The following is a 24,374-nucleotide window of genomic DNA, read 5'->3' as shown; positions in this document are numbered from 1 at the left end:
TCTCTGTAATAAGCAAATATAATTCCTCAAACCTAGTTTTCTCATAGTTTTAAAAACAAATAACTTGTGAGCTTCAGACATTTGCTTACAGCCTTTTCTGTTGCTACAAAAATATTAAAATGCCATTCTTAAATTTACCCACCCCTGCCAGTGATAGCCTAGGCTAAGACAGCTGCATTGCCAAGAAAGGGAATGTAGTCATCCGAAGCCTTTCAACCTAGTAGTGTGAATTATTACAAACCCTGGGCAAGCTGACAACTGGCTGTTTCCAAAGAGACTCTGGCTCCAGATGCTCATAGTAATCCATCACCCTGATTATTACTGAAGCAGCTACTGTGTGCATGATCCTGTGTGGATGCCAGCACTCTCTACTCATTCCAAACAACAGATTTGGTTGGTGGGCATATCTGGACTGTAGACAAGACTTCCCTTAGGCCTCAACGAATTTCTGTCTTGCTTTAATTTCTGCTTTACTTGATTGGTCTAGGTGATTGCTGCTGCAGGGAAAAGGTTGGTAAAGGAGACTTAGACATAGAGGGAGGTGAGAGCTAGCTTATTCTACTCAGACACCAATGTTGGCAAGAGGCCCCTTCCTTTTTTGTTCACTTTTGTTTCTGACACTCTATGCCCTGAGTATCACACTGATGCCCCTGTTTGGGGAGGGCTGATTCTAAGGCTGAGATGCAAAGGCTGACACTGACACTGGCACGGCTTCAAGGGCTCCCTAACACATACCTCCTGGGGGGAATACAGAAATAAATGGGCATGAAGCTCCTGAGAGGAGCTGATACTTTTCACCATGCATGTTGATGGCTTGGCTAATCTCTGACTTAAGCAACTGTATTTTCTGAACTTTAACTGGAGCCATGCCTTGCCTTCGAAAGGTGCCTTCAATCATCCATGCATTCTGATCTTTATTCATTGGACTCAGAGCAAATCAAGATGTTAGAAATCTTTATAACCAGAGGTCCTTTGTATTCTAAAGATGAATTAGGGCATTTGTGTGAAAATTTGGAATAATTGGGTCATTTGTTGCACTTACAAAACAGAACAAAGGTAAGGCTGATTTCTGCTTTGTTGAGAATGTTTTGAATTTATGAATGCAGAAGACAAGATGTAAAGTAAAAGCCAGCTACCAATATGATGTGAAGCCCTTACTGTCTCACCATTTAGAACCCATGCTTGCAGTATACAAGTAGTGCAGTGTATAGGACCGGCCTGGGACAAACTTATGAAGGGAAGTGTGTCCTCGATTTCCTGTAGTTTCTATATACCTTCCTTTTATCTTTATTTTTCCTGTACAGGAACAGATGCCTGTCTTCATCCCCATCTTTTAAAGTCTTTGTTTTGATCTGGCTGTCACAGGTGAAAAGAATCTATGACACTGAGCTCATAAATTGGGGATGGATGGCTTTGTGTTTGACCCCATCCCAGAGACACTTATACCTTATCCAGTTTGTTTCTTAAGTAATACATAAAGCAATAGAGCTACAATGGTTAAGAGTTCAACACATTGGGGTCAATGGGCTATGGAGATAGTTGTGGGCAGAAGAGTCTTCTACAAGATCCCTCTCATGACACCAGCTGTGGAGGTAGTTCTTCTACTTAGTTCAGAGGACCCAGGCCTGAGCAAAGCATAGGCATAGAAGCTTCCTTTCAGTGAAGCATCTTACCATGCAGTGCTTGCCTATAGAGTGTATTTCCAGAGTTGGGATATGATTCTCAGAAATAGCTCTGTCATCTCAGTATCTGACAGGATGGAGGTGGTTGTGACCACCTATGGATCCAGCCCTAAAGCCATCTTTCCACCTGTGGAAACATGACTGTAAAAGCCTGAGATCTAGAAGCAGAAAATTGCTTCCCAGGCTACAAAGTAGTGTCACTAGCCTGATTGAGGAAGAAACCAGGGGACAGCCTTGCAGGAACTCTCCTTCTCCTTAAGTATGAGAAAAAAAAGAATTTTTTCAGTACTGGGAGTCACCCAAGGCCTCGTGGCATGCTAGATGCAAGGCAAGCATGAGGAGATCTATTATTCATTGAGCATATGCCAGGGTGCCAGGCACTGTTCTAAGTGCTATTAGCAGTTTAATATGGTCCTCACAAAACACCATATGAGATATGTAGTTCCCATTTTACACATGAGGCTAAAGAAGTTTAGCATCTTGCTTTCATTGATAATTATTAGCAGAACTAGGATTCCAGATCAAGTCTGTCTGGCTTCAGACTCAACATAACCAATATATTATATCGTTCAATTCCCAGTCTTGATTTAGAAATAAAATAAGTGGGATAAAAATGCCAAGGTTTGGGGCTGGGGCTGTATCTCAGTGGTAGAGTGTTTGCCTAGCACATGTGAGGCACTGGGTTCCATCCTCAACATCACATAAAAATAAACAAATAAAATAAAGATATTGTGTCCATCTATAACTAAAAATTTTTTAAATGCCAAGGCTTCGTGTTGGAAAATAGAAGTGGACTCAGAAGAGGAATGTCAGCCAGTTCAGTAAGCAGTTTGAGTCATAGGCTCTCTCTCTATATTTTTCAGAAATACAATTTGTGATTTATTTTAAATACTGGCAATGCCATAGCAGTTCATTAGAACTATTGGTCCTGTGGTTTAAAGCAGACCTTGGGGGATTCTTTTAATGAATATGCTAGGCTACTTTTAATTAGCATAACAATTGTTTGCAAATGGCACTTGAGGGAGCCCACAAACAATTTGTTCACCAGTATTTTATTAAACCTCCCCTCTGTGATCCTATGGACTTTTTTGTTTGCATTATGAATGAGCAAGAAATAATTTGCTAGGGGAAGGTTATGCATACCAATTTTAACATCTTGAATATTGAAATTGACTGGACCTCCTCCCTGAGTATCAGTGTTGATAGTTCCACTTAAGGAGCTGTGGTAGGGGTCCTCATTTTTGTCTGTCATGGCCAAGAGAGTGGTCTTTGGTATTTGCCTGGTACAGACTTATGGGTGCACCTGACCAAGAAAAATTAATGGGTTTCACTAGATAACAAATGAAGGGTTATCAAAAGAACCGAATGCCTTGGGCAAAGTTTTATTTCCAGAAAAGAATAGTTATGAACTTGAGGAATCTTGACTTCAAACCTTCCAATCTAGTAATGTAGGCATAGTGGACCCTCAGTACTAACCCCAAAAACACATCCTGGAGAGGCTCTATCTAAGGCAGGGTGAATAGGCAATTACCATCTGCTGCTCTTCTAGCACAGCCCACCTCTAGCAAACCTTGTTATGTAACACCCACTGCATAGGTGACTGGTGGCCCATTGGACAGCAACAGTTTGATAAGTGATATCCTGGCACTTGGACACTAAGGGCATTCTCATCTATAAGCAATTTCACTCATAGTAATTCCCAAGAGCTTCCTATGGCAAGATTTTTTGTGAGAGCTTCTGTCTTCTCAGTGGGGAGAACTTGGTTGTCCCATTAAATGGAGTGGAAGTAAAAGAGCCTGCTAGGGGGACATCTTCCCTGATTAAGTGGGTTCATGTAATTTATACATGTTACCATTTACAGGAATTACCTTGCCTTGTATTATTCCTGGATCATACGGTCCATCAGGATTCCCAGGAGCTCCTGGATTCCCAGGTATGGAATGAGACCAGAGAAGGCCATTGAGGACACTTTACAGGCCATGAGCCAAAAGAAGCAGAGTCTAGCCCAGTAGCATTTGAGGGTCAACAGTTCTCCTAAGGGCTGCCTTAGGGACTGAGGGAACAGAATGTCTGCTGGAGAGGGTAATGTGAGGAAGCGAGAATAATAGAGGCCCTCCAGGAAACTGGGATTCTTGACTGAACATCACCAATTATATCCAGGAATGTTGACTTCCCTTTCCCCTCACTACTTACATTTGGATTTTTAGGCCCTAAAGGGGCCCGTGGCCTCCCTGGGACTGCAGGTCAGCCTGGATCTCGTGGAAAAAAAGGAGAGCCTGGAAATCCAGGATTAGTTCACCTCCCTGAATTGCCAGGTAAGGAAAAGAGCTTCTCATTTGCTTATCCTTTGTGTCAGTGTGTGTATTCAGATTGTGGCTGCCCTTGACCAACAATGGGAAGCTAGGTTTGCTCTCTGGTGTGGTTGGGATGGTTTGATTTCATGCCCAGACAAGATGAACCATAGAGCCATAGGGTGTCAGCATATCAGCGCAATAAGGGCCATTTGAGATCAGTGAACAATCTCTTGACTTTCAGATGAGAAAACTGAGGCCCAGATGGAAAGGACTTGCCAAAATTACAAAAACACTGGTGACAGAGCTAGGACTCTGCCAGGTTGTCTACTATAGCATTTTCCTGGGTCAACTTCTTTAAAGGTCAGAGAAAGAGATCTAGATCAGTCAGAGGGAAGTTGTCTCTTTCTGTCCCTTTTCTCACACCCTGTTGTTCTGACCTGAGCTTCATGGGGTTATACTGCACCAATGGTTCTCAAACTGTGTTCCCTGGGCCAGCTTCTGTATCAACTGGGAACTTGTTAGTGATGCAGATTCGCATACTGTCTGAAAGACCTACTGATCAGAAACTCCAAGGGTGGAACCAACAATCTCTGTGTTACCCCAGGTGATTCTGAACCGCTGCTACTATGGAGCTTGGGGCTCATGTTGGGCCACCTATCCCAGAGCTTATTGGAAACTTTGGTTCTCTCCACTATCCTCTCTTTACCCAAGAAGAGGGGGATATAACAGCAGGAGTTAAACAACTCCCAAAGAGATTGAGCTTCTACTAGGAGGCCTTGGGTGTTACCTGTGCTTTTCAGTACCTGTCAAGCCCCAGGAAGCAGGTTACTGAGCTCTGTCCATAGCCAACCTTATAAAACTAGAACTTCCTTAAGGTCACTTAGTACACAGTCTCTGCCTCTGCACAAGTCTCCCAGGAATAGAGACCCCTGACCTTTATTAATATGTTACCTTTGAGGGAAAAAAACTGTGTCAGAAATATCTACCCCCCAAAATCACTTCTAAACATCCATGACCTTTAATTTTTGCCTCTCGACACTTAGGATTTCCTGGATCTCGTGGAGAGAAGGGCTTGCCTGGATTTCCTGGGATTCCTGGAAAAGATGGCTTGCCTGGGAAGGCTGGAAGTCCAGGTTTACCAGGTTCCAAGGGAGCCCCTGGTGACATCTTTGGTGCTGAAAACGGTGTTCCAGGGGAGCAAGGCCTACAAGGATTGCCAGGGGACAGAGGATTTCTTGGAGACTCTGGCCTTCCAGGACCCAAGGGTGACTCTTTTTGCCCCTCTTATTTAACAATCTACAGAAAGCTTTACAGTAGCTTGTACACTTGCATGAATATTTACATGAATCTGGGATGATGGGTAATTAGGTGTTTAACATGAAATATCATTTTGTTCTGTCTCTCTTATCTAGGAAATTTTCCCTAAATAGACTAGGTCCATTTTCTTACCTTGGTAATTCCAGAAGTGACCATAATGACTAATCAGATTTCTTGCAAAGACTCTAGCTTTCTGCTGGGGAAGGCAACAAGGCTAGAGCTGAGAAGACAGTGGTACCTGCGGCCAAGCTCTTCTGCTGGAAGTTGGTTTGGTGATTCAGTCTCTAATATGGCTATGATTATCTGTACCCCTCCTTTTTATTAGGTTTGCATGGAAAGTCTGGCCTGCTAGGCCCCAAAGGTGAGCGGGGCAGCCCTGGAACACCAGGACAAGTGGGAAAGCCAGGCCCCTCAGGGTCTGTTGGTTCATATGGCATCAAGGGCAAATCTGGAGTCCCAGGAGCACCAGGTCTTCCAGGAACTTCAGGTAGGTTCATCAGAGGAAGAACCCTCGCCTGACAGACTTAGGCTCTGGGCAGTGTGATCTGGTCAGAACCTAGAAAGAGACTTGAATTTCCTCAGCTCTTAAGTTTCACATCTCAAGGCTTCCTGGCAGTGCCAAGAAAAACAGATTGCTGAAATTTAACTTCCAAAATATGACAACAAATCACTTCCTGCCCCCTTCCCCATGGCCTGATGCTCCCATTTCATGCTTACCTGGCCTCCTGCCTTCCCCAGTTAGAGGAGCCACCCATACTGTACAAGTGGGTCTAGTGCATCCTACTGCCTTTTCTGGGGCTGTGGGGAGCTCAGTTTGGGTTGAGGAGGAGCTTGAGCAAAGTATGATTGCCAAAAAGTGGCTTTCACTCAGGGTAGGGCCCTGCACCCGCTGCTTTCAACCTAATGTTTGCAACTTGTCTTTTTTGTGCACTATGTCCTTACACTGCCTCAGTGACCCTATCATCTCCCCTTTGCTCCAGCCCCAGTGACTGAAGTTGAGTTATTTGCAGAGCCATTAATATCCTTTTTATCCCCTTTGTCCTTCTGTGTTTCTGGGTCTTCACATAGGCTGCCTAGGTGAAAAAACACAGCACACAAGCTTACAGACTAAGATCCCCACCAGGGATTTATCTGATTATACACTATAACATGGCCTTGCTTACAGGGCCAAGGATCCCTGATCTCATGCTGTGGGGTTGGCTCCCATTGAATTTCCTTCCCTTGTTGAGGAGTCTCCTTCACAGCCTCCCAATGGAATCCAGGGGCTCCTAGCTACTTGATGTTTTTCATTCCATAGAAAGCTAAGTCAGCCATTCATTTAGGTCCTTGGGGGCCCAAATACCTCTGTCGTCATCGATTTAATCCTTTGGTTTTTTAATTTCCTTGCTTTGTACCTGAACGTTCCACTTTGGCAGCAGCTCAGGAGGTTAATCCCATTGACCAACTTAAAGCATGGTGAAAGACAGCTCAGAATACCTAGGAGATCAAATGGGCCTTGTAGATTTCTACAGTACTTGGCACTAGGGGGTCTTTCAACCCTAAGGCCAAGGAACTGGCTGACTTAACTGCTTGCTTGAGGGATTAAAAGGGCAGCCCTGCATCCAGGGCTCCCTGGGAGGCTGAAACAACAGCTCAGCTTTAACCTCTACCTCACCGATTGGCTTAGGAAACAGCAACTGTGGAGCAATTCAGGCTGGAAGTACCCGGGAAACTGAAGCCCAGTTGCCACCCTGACTTCCCAGAGCTCCATTCAGAAGCTAAAGCGTGAGCCACATTCATAAAGGGAAAAGTTTAAATCACAAGGAGGTTGTTCCCCCTGCCAGCTATTGTGCCATGTTGGAAGTAATAGCCATTTGGCATGGCACTCTGGGTGGTAGATAGTAATGCTCCAGCCAACTAAGAACTCTAACTGCCTGTTAGCAGCTTGCATATGTCATTGTTAAAGGGCCATTTACAAAACCCAACAAGCCAACCAACCAGAAGCTATGGGAATGGGCAGTGGTCCAGATCTGGCCAGAGTCTTGCTTAACAGCTGTCCTGTGTTCTCTCTTGTGCTGATTCAGGACATCCTGGAAAGAAAGGTCAAAAAGGCGAGAAAGGTTACTCTGGATCAACTAGAAAAAGAGGCTTACCTGGGATAAAAGGCCTTCCTGGATCTCCGGGGCTAACTGGCTTCTTGGGGAGCCCAGGTTTGCCAGGAGTCACTGGATTGCCAGGCCTCCCAGGCCCAAAGGGTAAGTGAAGTGATGTGATCAAGAAGGCCAGTGAAGTGACCAGTGAATACTAGTGAGTACCAGATGCCCAGCTTTGCCCCTTCTCTCTGCCCAGGAATGGGGAACAACAGAAAGGGAGGTGGGTAGGGCTTCTGGTGAAGATAGTTGGACAAGCCTAGTACTAAAGTAAGACTGCCTAAGCTAAGTCATAGACTACTTGCTATGTAACACTGGGCTGAATATCATGGTCCAAAAAGCCCAAGGCAGAGCTGGGGCTGTAGCTCAGTGGTAGAATACTTGCCTGGCATGTGTGAGGCACTGGATTCCATCCTCAGCACCACATAAAAATTAATTAATTAAATACAGGTATTATGTCCATGTACAATTAAGAAAGAAAGAAAGAAAGAAAGAAAGAAAGAAAGAAAGAAAGAAAGAAAGAAAGAAAGAAAGAAAAGCCCATGGCAGTACCAGCCACACTGAAATTGCTCATTTGCACCATCATGGAACCTGATAGCTCTTACTTCCTTTGATTGCCTTGACAGACATCACTGGTTGGGCATCACTGTTTTAAGCAGGGGAAAGTGATTCAAAGGCACACAATTTGTTAGCATCAGAGGTAGGCTAGAGCTTCTCTCCCTGCCTCCTGGCCCTAGGACTTTTTTTCTGTGCCACACATAAATTCTAACTTGATGAATTATAAGAACCTCCTGCTTCATTCCTTTGTGTTGCTTGGTGCTACATTCCTGTTCAGGGGAGTGAAGTGATGTGTAATGACTAAGAGCTTAGTAATGACTGAGACTTAGAGTTAGAAAAACCTAGGTTTTATTCCCTTCTGTGAAACTTCTTAGCTGTGTGACTCTGGACAAGTAATTCTACCTCTCTAAGCTCCATTGGTTTCCTCATTTGTAGAACAGTGATAATAATAGAAGTTATTGTTTCCCAACAGGTGAGAAGGGGTCCACTGGACTGGTAGGTTTTCCGGGCATTCCGGGTCTCCCTGGTATTCCTGGTGCAAGTGGATTAAAGGGGATTCCTGGGTCAGCCGGAAAAGTGGGAACATCTGGACAGGCTGGGATTCCTGGTGAAAAAGGTGAGTAGAAGAAGTGAATGCTGGAACTGCCACTCTTCTCAATGTTCCTTTTGCTTGTTGACTTTGTCACTTCTGTAGCTTATAACAACCCTGTGTTAAATAATAAGATTTGGGGCTTCTGAATAAAGTCCTTTAAACCAAAAAACTAATAATCACTTCTGAGTTAACATTGCATAATACAGGCTGTGTTACTGAGATTTCCATTACCATACCAATACTGGAGAGAAAACAACTTAATTAAGGAAAGTTTTATTTTAGTTTGTGGATTCAGAGGTTTCTGTTCATGCAGTTGGCCCTATTGCCTTTGGTCACGTGGTGAGGCAGAATATCATGGCAGGGAGCATGTGATGGAGAAAGCTGCTTACTCCATGGTGTCTGGGAAGCAAATGAGAAAGAGGAAAAGGAAAAGACCAGAGTCCAACAATCCCCTGAGGACATTCTCCATAACTTCCTCACACTAGTCCCCACCTCTCCAAGTTTCCACCATCTCCTAGTGCACCAAGCTTTTAAGAAATGAGATTTATCATTCTGCCTCTAGTCCCCAAAGGCTCGTGATGATCTTGTGGTGCAAAATCAGTCCATCCCCAAGAGTCCCCATTGTCTGTTAGTTCTCCATTATTGTAACTCATACCTGAGATAATTTATAACAAGGAAAAGTTTATTTTGACTTAGTTTTAGAAGATTCAGTTCATGGTCATATGGTTGTCTTGTCTTTAGGCCTGTGTTAAGGCAGTACATCATGGTGGCCAAGAAGGAAAAAAGAGAGAGGAAGAGGGCTGGGGATATAGCTCAGTTGGTAGAGTGCTGGCCTCACATGCACAAGGCCCTGGGTTCAGTCCCCAGCACAGAAAAAGAGAGAGAGAGAGAGAGAGAGAGACCAGAGTTCCAGAGTTCCATAGCCCCTTTGGAGGGCATGCCCACAAAGACTTAATTTCCACCCACTAGGCCCTACTCTCAAAGGCTACACCACCTCAAAGGCTATACCACCTCCCAATGCACCACAGGCTGCATACATGGGGCCCTTGGGGGATATTTATCCAAACCATAACAAAGGCTACATCCATACATCTCCCAGATGATCCTTGGAGAAGAGTTTTCCTATGGGTCTAAAGTTACTGATCAATTTTGGGTTTGTAGAAGGAGATTTACATACACAAAAATGCAAATTTGAGGAAATGGGAGTGGAGAAGAGGATGAAAATGGCCCATAAATAAGTCTGGGGGTAGCATGGAAAGAAATGATATGAAAGCTCTACCTTTGTCTGAGTCTGTATCTAATCTCTCTCACACACTACCTAATGTTCATCTTTGCAGGAGACAGAGGCGATCCAGGTCCAATTGGAGTACCCAGTCCAAGACCTCCAATGCTGAACCTATGGTTCAAAGGAGATAAAGGCTCTCAGGGCTCAGCTGGATCAAATGGATTTCCTGGGCCCAGAGGTGCTGAGACAGGGAATGGTTGCAAGAAATGTCCAAGAAAGAGTTTACAACCAGACTTGGCTTCCTTCTTGAGAAAAGGCCCCACAGTGCAGTGGTGTGGGTGGCAGCCAGGGGTCCAAGAAGGCTGACTTCTCTGTGCCTGATGGTTGCCTGGACTTTTTAAGACTGTAATTTACAATTACCACTGTGGAACTAAGGCTTTGAATCACAGTCTGTAACATCCCTGGAAGAGCCTGGCAGATAGTGGGGCATGGGCACCGAACTACTTGCCCTTGACTGGAGTCTCATCATGCCCCATAAGACTAAAAGTCACACCTCCCCTCCCCAAACCAATACCCCTCCTCCTGCCTGTGTCTCAGGGCGTCTGGATGAGCTGGTTTTCTCTTATCCAGATTATTTTGCCAAGTCATTTTATTTCTTTCCCAGGTGACAAAGGTGAGGCTGGCCGTCCAGGGTCACCAGGCCTGCCTGGAGCTCCTGGTTTCCCCAGCACTATCAAAGGACTTACTGGGATGCCAGGCCCACCTGGATCCATGGGCCTACGGGGCTTACCTGGCCTGAAGGGGTCCCCAGGGATCACAGGTTTCCCAGGAATGCCAGGAGAAAGTGTAAGTGTGCCCAGATCTTTGTCTTTCCACCAAAGAAGGGCCTGTGTATAGGGGGACATGCCCTCAGTGCCCACCTTACTGATCTCAGCCCACTTTCCAACCCCTTCCCCTAAGACATCCTCAAATAAAACCCTCTCCTTGTGTCTGACAGATTTTTCTCACCCTTTCTGAACATCCCCACCACTGTGTCTTTGCTCACATTATCTCCTCCACATGGCAGAGCCTCCTCCCTCTTCTGCATTTGCCAATACCTGCCTGCCTCTTAGGCCCCAGCCCAGCACTATCTCTGTATGAGTCTCTGAGCTCCTGCTGTGCTGGCACTCTTCACTTCTCACTGCTTACATTGATCTAGTTGGTTCTGTGGGGGATCTGACTTCCTCAATGAGATTTCCAGGGCTTGTGAACAAGAACAACCTTACATGCTTTTCTTTTCTGCACCCCACTGCCAGCATCCCATGTTGAGTCAGGCACATTGTAAGAATTCAGTACAGACTTCTTGATGTTTTGATAGAAAGGTCTTTGAAGCTCCATAAGGGGCAACAACTAGCAAAAAATTTAAGCCTGGTTTCTCTGGACTCTTAAAAGTCAGAGTAGAGTAAGCTTAGCTGTGAGACAAACTAGAGTTTGGATCTTGCCTCCATCACTTATTAGCTCTGTAATCTTGTGCACATTGCTTAATTTCCCTGAAACTCCTTTTCCTCCTCTGTAGAAATAGAGAATAATATTCAAATCTCTTTCAGAAAATAATGAGGATTAAGTGAGATGCTACATGTAAAGTACTTAACATTATGTCAGACACATGGCAGGCTCTGCACAAATAGCAATATCCAGGGTCAAAATGAACTGGACACAATACCTGTGCCCCCTTCAGGTGAAGTCTCTGTCCTTTAAAAGTCTCCATCCATCTGGTAGAGAAAATTCAGACATACCTGAATGTATACACATACAAAAAAAATAGTTCTAAAATGAATAGTCCTGACTACTCACATAATGAGGAGGGATGAAAATAAAGTGGGAAGCCATTTTGGATGGGGCCCCACTGTGAGCAGAGGCTCATAATTAGGAGTAACTATGGCAGTGTGCCAGATGACACCAGGTAAGGAAACAGGCAGAATGAAGGGATGTCCTGGATGATGGTTTGGTGGGCACAGTGACACAATGCAGTACTGAACTTTCTGCCCAAAACACTGTGATATGTCTTTACTGGGTACATATCCAAATGAATCAAAGCCATATTAGGTACCAGTAGAAGAACTCTGCTGATAGCAGCCGATGTGCCCACTTCCCAGACTCAGTCTGTTAGACATTAGCCAGTGAAGGCAGCTTTTCCTGTGAAAATGGTAATATTTATCAAATTCACACTCCAGCACCTGCACACAAACAGCCTGCTACCTAGTGTCAGAAACACCTCATTTTTTGTGGAGCCTGTGGCAAAGGACTAGCCCTGTGTGGTGAAGCAACACTTGTCTTTATGTGTCATAGTTCTAGAATTTTGACCAGAGTACTGGTACCTGCATTGTTGTGTTCTGTATTTTCTTTCTTTTCTTTTTTGTACTGGGGATTGAATCCAAGCGCACTTTACCACTGAGCTATATCCCCAGTCCTTTTATGTTTTTCTTTCGGGACAGGGTCTTCTGTAATGCTTAAGGACTATCTAAGTTGCTGAGGCTGGCCTGGAAATTGCGATCCTCCTGCCTCAGCCTTCTGAGTCACAGGAATCACAGGCATGCACCACCAGGCCTAGCATGTTCTGTATATTCTAAGAGACTTGCTAGAGCAGCCACACATTGATTTGCCAACATTTCAATTTTGATAAGCAATGAGGAATTATGAATGACAAGGATTAATCTTCAGATAGTATCCTGCCCCTAATAACCCTAAGTATGTGCCTTGACCCCTGGCTTTTCACCTTCCTATTTACAGAATATACATCAGTCTATCCTGACTGTGTATAATAGACATTTCTCAAGCAATGGCTTAGGGAGCAGAGGGGGAATAAAATGATGGGGAGCCCTGAGCTCTGGGCAGAAATGATGGTTCCTGTATTGCTTTGAAGGGTTCACAAGGTCTCATTGGGGCTCCTGGACTCCCAGGAGCATTTGGTCTCCCAGGCTCAAAAGGTAAGGAACATTTTCTCTTTTAATGTTTCTCTATAAGAGGGTGAATTTCTAGCAGGCCCAGAGCTGCCTTGGGAGTAGTCTCAGTGTTTATGGGGAAATGAATTGGCCAAACCCCATCAATAGTTCTATATGCAACAAAAAACATGGTACCTACCAAGATCTCCAGGACTTTCATGGTGCCAAGAGAAGGGTGTCCTTTGGCTTTAGAGCTTGGCTCATCTGCCTTCCAGACTCAGCAGCAGGGGAGAACCTCAGCTCCTGTCTCTTCCCCTGATGAACTGAGTCTGTTGAGCAGAAAAATTTCCCATCCTTGCTGGTAATACTGTTCCATTCTGGTGATGATTTAGGGCCCCATCTATCATCATCTCTGCTTATACTGAGCCTAGCGATATATTTCCCAATGGAGATTTGCTGCATGTAACAGCATTTCATGCCAGTAGCCTGGTAGCACCCCAGATTCTGAGTTGTAATTGATTAGTCACCTTTTACCCAATAGATAATTTTATCAAAGAGCTCCTTTGGTTATCTTGAATATGAAAAAGAATATGTTAAGAAGATCTCTTTAGTGCAGAATGACTTATAGTTTCTCCTGATCGTTTGAACAATGTCTTCATATCACCAGGAGATCAGGGCCAGACATTTGAAATTTCTGGTATCCCAGGACCCAAGGGCCAGCCTGGTGAATCAGGTTTTAAAGGTAAGGTTGCTATATTTTTGTCTCATGTGCCTCACAGACTCTTTGAAACTGAGAATTAGAAGGAATTTTGGACACGAACCCCAAGTTCTCCAACTTCCATCCAGTGCAGAATACATTCCTCAAGCAAAATAGCCTACTCTTTAAGTTGCAAAGGCTAGCAAAGACCTTTGGGATAATAGCATCCCTCCCTTAATGTATAGATTGTTATTTAAACTGTGTTTCTCTGACATTTCAATCTATTGCTTCCTTTTCTGGAAGGTGCCCCGAACAAGTCTACATAATTCTCAATCAGTTGGTACTTTCCAAATGTGAAGATAGCCACCACTGTACTTTTTAGAGATTTTGTTTGTTTCTTTCATTGTTTTAGTTTGTTTTGTTTGTGGTGTTTGGTTTGGAACTCAGGGCCTCACGCATGCTAGGCAAGTGTTCTACCACTGAGCTACACACCCAGTCCCAAGAGATTCTTTATAGGATCAGATCCCTTCAGAAGTTCAGAACGGTTTTACTTTCCTGTTCATCGTTTCCTACAGAAGAACACACTGCTACAAATGTGATCTTACCACTCAGCAATTGTGTTGATTTCATAGGTGTGAAAGGAAAAGGTGGACTGGTTGGTGATATAGGTTTTCCTGGAAACAAGGGTGATCATGGAAAAGTTGGTATTCCTGGAGATGTTGGTCTTCCTGGCTCCCCAGGTACCATGCCACATGACAACCTTATTCTGAAAAAGTTAAGAATAACTTCAAGCCATGCCCCATCCTGAACTTCTGCCTTTGTTTCACATTTAGGACTTCCAGGGATTGCAGGTATGAGAGGAGACCCAGGACTTCCAGGTTCCTCTGGTCATCCAGGGACAACTGGGCTTCCAGGACCCTCTGGCTTAATAGGACCTAAAGGTATGTGTATTTGAGAGAAGGAAGTGGAGAAAAGTATCCTTACCTCCATAAAGGACAACTACTACTTTATCTAAGAAGATAGTAGCTAGGAGCTAGCAGCTAGGGGTAAGCCATCGCCAAGGGAAACACTGACTGGGCCCATAAGGAATAATGGAAAAGAAGAATGAAAAGGAAAGAAAGTCGGCAAGCTGAGAATGGTGGTGCATGCCTTTAATCCCAGCAGCTAGGGAGGCTGAGGCAGGAGGATCATGAATATAAAGCCAGCCTCAGCAACAGCGAGGCACTAAGCAACTCAGTGAGACCCTGTCTCTAAATAAAATACAAAATAGGGCTGGGGATGTGGCTCAGTGGTTGAGTGCCCCTGAGTTCAATCCCTGCTAGCCACCCCCAAACAAGTGGGCAAGCATGAAGGGGAAAAGAACATGGGCTTCACAGAGAAGAATTAGCAAGTAAGGTATTAGTTGCCCCTAACTGTAATGCAATCCCTGAGTTTGGGTACTTACGAAGAAAAGAAGTTTATTTAGCTTACAATTTTGAGGTTGAAAGTCCAAACAGCATGGCACTGGATCTGGTGAGGATACCCTCCTACCCCTGGCTTTGTTACCTCATTTGGGATGATATAATAGTGGAGGATATGCAAGAGGGAGAGATAATATGGCAAGACAGGAAGTCAGAGCTCTTTAGTAACAATTCACTCTCACAAGAACTAACACAGGGTCCCATGAGGAATACCTTAATCTCTGTTGAGGGCAGTATTCTCAAAGACCCGATGAACTACCACTAAGGCTCACTTCTTAAATGTCTCAACACTCCTTACATTGCCACACTGAGAACCAATCTTCCAATACATGAAACCATATCCAAGCCATAACAGAAGTTGGTTGCCCAGGAAATGTTACCATTCCTTGACTTAGAGATTGGGCAGTGAATCTCTGGGAGCTGAAAACCAAAGGTTTTTTATTACCACTTATGTTCTTGAAGATGCCTAATTAGTTATCATCCTACTCTTAAAGCCATATTTGTCTCTGATAGGAGTCATGTGAATCTAGGGTACATGGTGAAATTTAGGTGTGAGCTACTATACTCCTTTAAGGCATTAATGCCCTTAAGGAAACCGGGACTTTAATGTGAAGACCTTAAAGTGGCTTTGTGGGTAGGTGGAAAATTGTTGCCATTTCTGATGTTCTTTCTTATCAGGATTGCCTGGACCTCTTGGTTTACATGGTCTAAATGGGCTTCCAGGCACCAAGGGGACCCATGGAACTCCAGGTAAGGAAGACCCTCAATGGCAAGGAGGAAGATACCGGCTCTTTCTAAAACCTGGTAGGGACTAGCCCTTGACTGTGGTCTATTTCATATACTTGGGCTTACAGATCTCTTCACCAGACGTCAGTTTATGGTTCCTTAATGTAAGGGGGGAAAAGGATAGGGCTTATCTTTCTGCCTGAATGAGATCGTTTCTCCAGAGCATAGACAAGTGGGCTAGACAGGAGGGCCTTATCCCTGCTGAGTCTGTCTCCTCCCTCTGTCTCTCTTCCTAGGAGCCAGTATTACTGGTGTGCCTGGGCCTGCTGGCCTTCCTGGTCCCAAAGGGGAAAAAGGAACACCAGGAATTGTCATTGGAGCTCCAGGGAAACCAGGCCCAAGAGGACAAAAAGGTGGCCGAGGTAAATGAGCTCATGTCAGGCCTTATAGAAGCTGAGGGAGGACTTGTCGGGATGGGGGTCCAGGTTTGGGGTTCATCAGAGCCATATGGACTGCAGGGTTGATTTGTTCATGTCTTCAATATCTGTGGGAGTCTCAGAACCCCATGGGGGCTGCTGAGAAAGGAAGGACAGGCTGTGCCTGTGGCTTTCCAGTGAATGGGTGTCAGGGAGCAGTTACCAAGTCCCCTCTAGTCTCCAGGTTCCCTTTCACTCTTCCTTATTCACCTTAAAGCCTCTTTTGGTCAGAGCCTGGCTCAGTGGTCCTACAGGATAGTGCTTGTCCACTTAGTGAGAGACTGGCCAGAATTTCCTCAGTGTCCAGTATGCATGGGACTTCCAGGATTTAGGGAAGACATCATGGTACCAGAAAAAGCCCAAGGCTAAGAATAAGTATCTTCCAAGGACAAGCCCACAACATGCACTAAATTAGTATTTGTTGGGTTTACTGGAAATCAGATACCACTTGATCTCACTCCCTCACTCAACAGATTGTCTGAATTCTATTTCAGAGCCTCCCTTTCCCCAAAGAAAGAAATGAGTTCTCATTGATCCCACTCACTGTAAAACAGAAAATGAATTCAGTTTAGCATCATGGCTAAGAGTATGGGCTCTGATGTCAGACCAGTGGGATTCTGATTTCAGGTATCTCACTAGCTATATGACCTTGAAGAATGAAGTTCCTTGTCCCTCAATCCCAAATGAGCCCTTACTTGTTTGTTTCCGTAAAATGGATGTAATAAAAGTCTGTGCATGGTGGTGCAGCCTATAATTCTAGTGGCTCAGGAGGCTGAGGCAGGAAGATCTTGAGTTCAAAGCCAGCCTCAGCAACTGCGAGGCACTAAGCAACTCAGTGAGACCCTGTCTCTAAATAAAATACAAAATAGGGCTGGGGATGTGGCTCAGTGGCCAAGTGACCCTGAGTTCAATCCCTGGTACCCCCGCCCCCACCGAAAATGGATGTAATAACAGAATCTGCCTCACAGATTTTGTGAGGAATCAGTGCTGGTCATTATATTATTGCATGTTACCTAGGGAAATGATATTTGCAAAATGTTCTGTTCCTCATAGCTCTGGGGCCTGGAGTCTCATTGCACTTTGTTTATGTTTATGTTCGCATAATGTTCATATGTTTCCCAGAAACTGTATTCACAAATTAATTCATTTTCTGCTGTGTTTTGAATTGGTGCATCTGCTGTTTCTGTGTTTACTCTATCCTTTGGTCTGGACCATCCTGTTCTTTTCTGAAAGCCAGCAGCTTCTCGAGAGGAAGGGCTCAAAGCAGGGCCAGAGCCTACAGAGACACAGTGGCTTCTTTCACAAGACATAGAGAAAAGGGGATCAGATAAAAGCACAGGGCATTTTCTTTTCTGTTTGCAAATGTTGACTGGGAATGGTCGTTAATTCATTTCCTTTAGCTGAGGTAATAAGACCATAATTACACAGTAAACAACACATGTCAAGATGGATACATTTCAGGAACATAATGTTGGGGGGGGGGAAAGCATGTCACAAAGGGATATATTTGGTATGGTTCCATTGATAAATGTTCAAAAAGAAGCAAAATAACCAATATATTGTTGAGGGATGCAAATATTCATGGTCAAACTATGATAAAAAGTGAGGGAATGAAGAACACAAAATTCAGGAGTGGTTGCCTCAGAGAGGGAGAGAAGGGGTAGAATCTGTGGCAGGTGCACAAGAAAGTCCAAAGGTAATGTTATCTTATTTTTCCCCAAATAGGGTAGTTGGAACACAGATGTTTTCATTGTACCTGGATTATTATTTACATATTATTGATCAATAATTCATCAATATTGATCAATATTGTATCCTCTCAATATCTAATTAAAATAATTTATTTAAAAACAACGCAGCATGTATCATACCCCCACCATAGGAACCTGTGATTTGATAATGGAAGTCAGTGCAAAATAAGGTTTTACCTCTGAGAAAACTCCATAGAACATTTCTTGTCCTTACCTTTAGCTAAAAAATTTTCAATTGCACTGTTGTTTTCATATTTTCATTAAATATTTAGAGACTGCCATAACATAATTAGTTTTTTAGGACTTTTGACACTGGAATGACTTGGAAAAATAGACTATTTTGCATTTAGGCCTGCTTAGTAGAAGTGTTTTATTCTTAATCAAATAAATAGATGAATTTTTATACTACTTGAAGTAAGCAGTGCCTTTATTTCAGATTTTATTATATATTGCTATAATTATAAATCAAGAAATAGGTAAAGGACAGAGGAGGCTTCAAAAACTGGCATGTGAAGCCAGGTGTGGTGGCACATGCCTATAATCCCAGGGAACTCAGGAGGAAGGATGAGGCAGGAGGATAAAAGGTTTGAGGCCAGCCTCAGCAACTTAGTGAGACTCTGTCTCAAAATAAAAAGGGTTGGGGATGTAGCATTGTGGTAGAGCACCCCTGGGTTCAGTCCCCAGTACTGCAAAAAAAAAGTAAAAAATTATCTAGGAAGGGAACTTTAATAATCTGTGGGCTAACACACTGACTCTATTATATGTGGTTATGTAGTGTCATATTAATGTTGCATAATTTCAGCTGATATATACAAGCCCTGTATATACATGTATATTCATGCATTTAATTATATACATGCATTTGAATATTCATTGAAATATCTTCTAGTATATGCCAGAATAATACATTTCAGGAAAATATACAATGTGTCTTTCTTTTCAGATCTTTACCTCCATGAAAAAGAAAAATACTTCAAAGGGTCACCAAGGCATAACTGACAATGCTACCAGTAGCACCGCATAGTTTTGCAGATAGTTTTTCTTTTTTCCATTTTGTTTTTGCTTTTTCTTTCCTAGACATGAAATTATTGAATATTTTCTCAAAATTTATATTTTTTTCTTTAGATTTCTTCATGATTTAATCAATTAATGTGCTAATTTTAAACATCTGAATTAACTCATCTGCCATCTTTCTTTACAAGTTTACATGTCATTTTAGATGGATATAAGATGATGGGAAAGTTAACATTAATATTGCTGGATTTTCTTGTCATCAAACAAACAAATGAATTGCAACCACCAGAAGTTTATCAATCAGTTTCTCTTCATTTGAATATCTTCTAGAATATGCCAAAGTAAAACATTTCTTCAGTGCTACATGTATAAAATTAACATCTACATATGTATACATGTGTTTTCCCATTGAGATTACCATCTATGTATTTGACATGTTAATATTAAATAAATTTTTTAATAAATGAAAGTTTTGATTTTGAACATGTAGCAGAAATTGTTCCCAAAACAGAAAACATGTACAACTTTATTAAAATCTGAGCAAAAAACTATTGTATATGTATTCTAATAAATGACTATTCTCTTGGACCAAAAAGGGAGAAGATATTAGTACAGAGAAATTTGTTCTATAAGCAATGGCACAAACGTTCAGCTAATATTATGAATTACCTATAAAAGATTGCTTTCCAGTTTACCTAAAGATAGCTGAGAAGCCTGGAAGACACAGCAATGTGCAGCGCTCTTGCCACCTCCATTCTGACTGCCTGGGGCCTGAGGCTTATGTCCATAACCTTTGTACAGGATCAGACATAACTGGCTAACTTATGAAATATTGTTCGATGGGGAGAGGAGGTTTAAGAACATGTGAAAAACTTAAACTCCAGCTGCTCAGGCATGCCTTCTTTTATTTCTGATTTGGAGGAAATCAGCCTAAAATATTTCTCTCACCAGTGAAATTGAGGAGCTAGAATTTTCCACAGCTCTGTCCTAATAAAATTAAGCTGCAGCTGAAAAGGGGGATTCTAAGCCCTTCTCAGTTACTTTTGTCTGCTTGCTGGGAAGATAAGGTGAGGGGAGAAGAGCCCTCTGCTGGCAGTGTCTGGTCTGGCTTCTATCTAAGCACTTCCATTTTCTCTGTGTGCACTTCCATTTTCTCTGAGACAACCTGGCCCTCTCCTGGGCACACAAAGCCCACCCAGCTCCCACCCAGCCCTGTTTATTTATTCTTTTCAGGTTTCCCAGGTCTCCAAGGCCCTGCTGGTTCCCCTGGTGCCCCAGGCATCTCCTTGCCCTCAGTCATGACAGGACAGCCTGGTGACCCTGGACCACCAGGCCTAGATGGAGAACGAGGTAAAAACAAGAAGCTCCGAAGAGGACCAGCTGCCCCATTTTGTCTAGTGTTTGGGAGGATCCCGTGCAGCTCTGGGCCTGTTGCTAGACGTGCATGGGTCTGCTTGGCCTTACATCCCTCCCCTTAGCCAGGGCATTGGGGTTTGAACTGTCTGTATTTTGCTCCAAGGGTTTGGGAATGTCTGGGCCCTGGGACTCCACAGATGCCAAAGAAACATTCTCTGTCCTTCAAATGGGCTTTAACTTCTTTTCAGTCTGTATACCTTCAGCAGTGACTCCTTACTGCTCACTCACCTCTCATCCATCTTCCAATCTTATCCCTAGGTCGCCCAGGCCCTCATGGGCCCCCAGGCCCCTCTGGGCCATCCTCGGATCAAGGTGACCCTGGAGACCCTGGCTTCCCTGGAATTTCTGGCCTTCTTGGGCCCAAGGGACACCAAGGAATTCCAGGTTTCCCTGGGCTCCCTGGAGAACTAGGATTGAAAGGTATGGCTGTTTGGTCGGCTGCTGAGCCCCTCCCCCACTTAGCAGTTAAAAAGAGTTCCTTGCTGCAGCCCTGGGAAAGGAGGCTGATAATGCTTCTCCCCGCCTCACCCCTGCCCAGTCTCCACTCCACCATCACTGTCATGGCAGGTCTGATTTGCTCTCCTTTACACTTTGCCAGGCATGAGAGGTGAGCCTGGCTTCATGGGGACTCCAGGCAAGATTGGGCCACCTGGAGATCCAGGATTCCCTGGGATAAAGGGGAAGGCAGGGCCAAGAGGTGAGTTGAGAGCATATGTTGTGTTGAACCTAAGCTCAAAGTAGAAAGGTAAGGTTTGGGGTAAAGTTCCATCAGGGGTCACTGCTGGCCATGCCAGGGAGTCCTGGAGGCCTGAAGTACCTGGATCAAGCCCCACCCCAGGAGGTCGTTTCTGCACATTGGGGAAAAACTCTGCCTCCATCTGTTCCCAGGACTGAAGGTCACTGCTGCTTTGCCACCACAGATCCTACCCCTGACCTCCTCTTCCTGCATTATTTCTTCATGGGTGGGCACTGGGATCCATTCAGATCAACACCCATTCATTTGCTCGATCTAGAAATGAGGAACTTTTCTCTCTATCCTTTACCATCCCCACCATAACTTCCACACATTCCATCCATTAGCAAGTCCTGAAGAGTGTATCTGTTAAATGTGCTTTGCATCTGATCACTTGCTACCCCAAGTTTCAAGCCACCAACGTTTCTCAATCAGCACCCTTCCTCCCCACCCCAAACTATCATTTCTTCACATAGTAGCCAATAAAAATCTTCCAGCAGCTTCCCATATCATAGAAATAAATTAATAGCCCACAAAGCCCTATGTGATACCTCCCTTTTCATTCTCATGCCAATCCTCTCCCTTCACTGCGCCTGTGTTTCTGCCACACTGACCTCTTCAGTTAACCTCTTTCAGGTATCCAAAAACACCAGACCTGATCTGCCACAGGGCCTTTGCCTAGTTCTTTGTACTAGTTCTACTTCCAAAACTGCTTTTGTCCCTCTACTCTTCAAATTACTGACTCCTTTCAATACTTTAATGTTCCTACTTGTCACAGGCCACTGGTTGCTCTCTCAAATTGCTGCACACCATACCACCCTGTGCTCCTTCCCACTGTCACTGCCTTATTTGTTGCCTGCATAGCTCTTCTCATGACTTGCCCAAAGATTAAGGACATTTGTCAAATTGTGCATTGTGCATCTTTAATCACTAGACTATTATCTCCATAAAGGTCTATCTCATTCATTGCTCTCTTCCCAGATCTTGCAAGTCCCTGGCACGTAGTAAGCACCCAAGAAGTACTTGTTCAATGAATTGCTAAGCAGATCACTAGTAAGGTAGCTGGCTGGGGTGAGGATCCTAGGCAGCTGAACCTCTGGGATTGAATTCATCCCCTCAGTTGCTGTATCCCCGAGCTAAGGCACAAAAATGAGTATAACCTAGTCCTTGCCCTCAAGGAGCTACCAAGGCACTGGGTGATAGATGGGTAAAGAGGACACTGTGCAAAGGGTGGTGAGAGCCATTCTTGTACTTAGTGGGGACTGTGAGGACAGACAGGGCAGAAAGGAAATCTGCTGAAGCCAGCCTGTCTTCCTTTTCCTCAGCCTGACAATGCTGTTACCCCCACCTGCCCACAGGCTTCTCCGGTCCCCAAGGTGCTCCTGGACAAACACCCATTGCAGAAGCTGTCCAGGTTCCGCCTGGACCCTTGGGTCTTCCAGGCATTGATGGCATCCCTGGTCTCCCAGGGGACCCTGGCATTCAAGGCCCTGTTGGTCTTCAAGGTAAGGATGGCACCAGAGAAAGGGGACTTCTTAGGAAGCTGAAATGGCCTTGACTAAGGACTGAAGCAGCTGGCTTGTAACTCCAGCTCCAAGGGAGCACCTTCATCAGCCTTTTGCTTTGCGTCTTTACAAGGTTCCATGCTTCTTGCCAAGGAGGGGAAAGGCCAGCAGAGTCAACAGGGTAGTGATTGTATCTGACTTTGGAGAATGTGCGAGCACAACACAGCCACTCTTCCAAACAGCTTGTCCCTCTCTAAAGTGCTGATGAGACATGGAGGGACTGTTGTGGTGCATAAAGGGCAGCATGAGGCATTGGAGAAAGCTCAGGTCTTGGGGACAGGAAACTTGGCTTTTCAAACCCAGCTTGGACCTAACTAGAGCAAGTTAGCAGTCTCCTGGGCCTCAGTGTCCACACTTTTGCTATGGGATGCTGGCAGTTGCCCTGCAGACTTCTTAGCATTGCTGGTAGGATGACAGGAAGGGAGTGTGTGGAGGGCCTCAGAAAAGCTAAGTGGAAAGTATGGTGTCAGGGCAGAGCTGACCCTTTGAACTAACAACTAGCCCAGGCAGGCTTTGGCTCTAACACTCAGTGTGCGTACCAAGCTGTCAGTCAGTAAATCTTTAGCATGACACGATTCCCCTTTCCCTAGGGAGGCCACCACTGGATGCTCTACATTGAGCACCACCACTGTTCCTGTTTTAGTCAGCTTTTTTTTTTCTGCTGTGACTAACCCCACCAGCACAATTGTGGAGGAGAAAAGGTTTATTCAAGGGCTCACAATTTCAGAGGTCTCCATCCATAGACAGCAGGCTTCATTCCTTGGGACTCTAGGTGAGGCTGAACATCATGGCAGAGTGTGTGGCAGAGGGAAGCAGCTTACATGGTGATAAGAAAGCAGAGAGATAGAGACCTCCACTGGCCAGATACAAATATATACCCCAAAGCTACACCCCAATTTGCACCTCCTCCAGCCACACCCTACCACTTCAGTTACCACTCAGTTAATCCCATTCAGTGATTGGGTTAAGACTCTCACAGTCAAATCATTCTCCTCTGAACCTCCTTGCATTGTCTCACATGTAAGCTTTGGGGTGAAACCTCTCATCCAAACCATAACAGACCCCATGGGCTTTCTCTCCTGCAGGCTTCAAAGGTTTACCTGGCATTCCTGGCAAAGATGGGCCCAACGGGCTTCCAGGCCCACCGGGGACCCTTGGTGATCCTGGTCTCCCTGGACTGCAAGGCCCTCCAGGATTTGAAGGTCTGATGATGTCACACCAGGGAGCAGAGGGTTTCTGAGGGTTTGAGGCTTGAGGATGAGTCAGAGACTCAAATCTGAGACTTATTCAGTTGATGGTGAAGTTTGACTCTACCACAAGGCTCAAAGCTGTGCTGTTGCTCATTCACACCAACCACCCCATGAGCCTGTGAGGGGAGCCCTACAATGCAGAAGGTGGAGAATTGATCCAAATCCTCTTCTGGGTTCGCTTCCAGATCTTCAGCCACAGGATTCTATACCACAACATGGTCCCCTGCCCTGTACCTCCCCTTTTCTGCCTGGGGATTCTGACATGGATGGGAGGGGGTGGTTCAAGGGATAACATTTAAGATGAGGAATGTCCGTCCATACCTTTACTACTTACCTTCCATTTTATATCAAGGATTGCAAATCAATGTTCTGATTAGAGAAAATTTCTGAGACTGAGTGAGAACCTTATTGGAATCCATTAGCCAAATCCACCATGGGCAGGAAAGGAGGGCAGGGTTCAACACTGCTTTTAATGCCTCTGATTCAGCAGCTACATATTTATCTTTTTTTTTTTTTTTTGAATGGGATTGAACCCAGGGGCACTCAACCACTGAGCTACATCGCTAGC

General features: G+C 44.5%; 1 protein-coding gene across 1 annotated transcript in view; it reads left to right on the top strand.

Annotated features, from left to right (window-relative positions):
• The window catches only part of COL4A6 (collagen type IV alpha 6 chain), a 300,475-nt gene that overhangs the window by 270,562 nt on the left and 5,539 nt on the right, over positions 1-24,374 (top strand). The window contains exons 27-45 of the mRNA XM_081276853.1: positions 3,544-3,615; positions 3,890-3,997; positions 5,020-5,241; positions 5,619-5,780; positions 7,357-7,527; positions 8,453-8,596; positions 9,910-10,035; positions 10,462-10,643; positions 12,700-12,763; positions 13,386-13,460; positions 14,048-14,155; positions 14,249-14,356; positions 15,554-15,625; positions 15,898-16,023; positions 20,076-20,192; positions 20,517-20,678; positions 20,857-20,955; positions 22,350-22,496; positions 23,642-23,758. Of these exons, the coding sequence (XP_081132979.1) occupies positions 3,544-3,615; positions 3,890-3,997; positions 5,020-5,241; positions 5,619-5,780; positions 7,357-7,527; positions 8,453-8,596; positions 9,910-10,035; positions 10,462-10,643; positions 12,700-12,763; positions 13,386-13,460; positions 14,048-14,155; positions 14,249-14,356; positions 15,554-15,625; positions 15,898-16,023; positions 20,076-20,192; positions 20,517-20,678; positions 20,857-20,955; positions 22,350-22,496; positions 23,642-23,758 (2,382 nt within the window). The remainder of the gene's footprint in view (positions 1-3,543; positions 3,616-3,889; positions 3,998-5,019; positions 5,242-5,618; positions 5,781-7,356; positions 7,528-8,452; positions 8,597-9,909; positions 10,036-10,461; positions 10,644-12,699; positions 12,764-13,385; positions 13,461-14,047; positions 14,156-14,248; positions 14,357-15,553; positions 15,626-15,897; positions 16,024-20,075; positions 20,193-20,516; positions 20,679-20,856; positions 20,956-22,349; positions 22,497-23,641; positions 23,759-24,374) is intronic.

This window comes from Spermophilus citellus (genome assembly GCF_964194105.1).
Source record: "Spermophilus citellus genome assembly, chromosome: X".
NCBI classification, from domain to species: domain Eukaryota; kingdom Metazoa; phylum Chordata; class Mammalia; order Rodentia; family Sciuridae; genus Spermophilus; species Spermophilus citellus.
The sequence above is the reverse complement of the archived record's forward strand: the minus strand, read 5'-3'. Positions and strand labels throughout refer to the sequence as shown.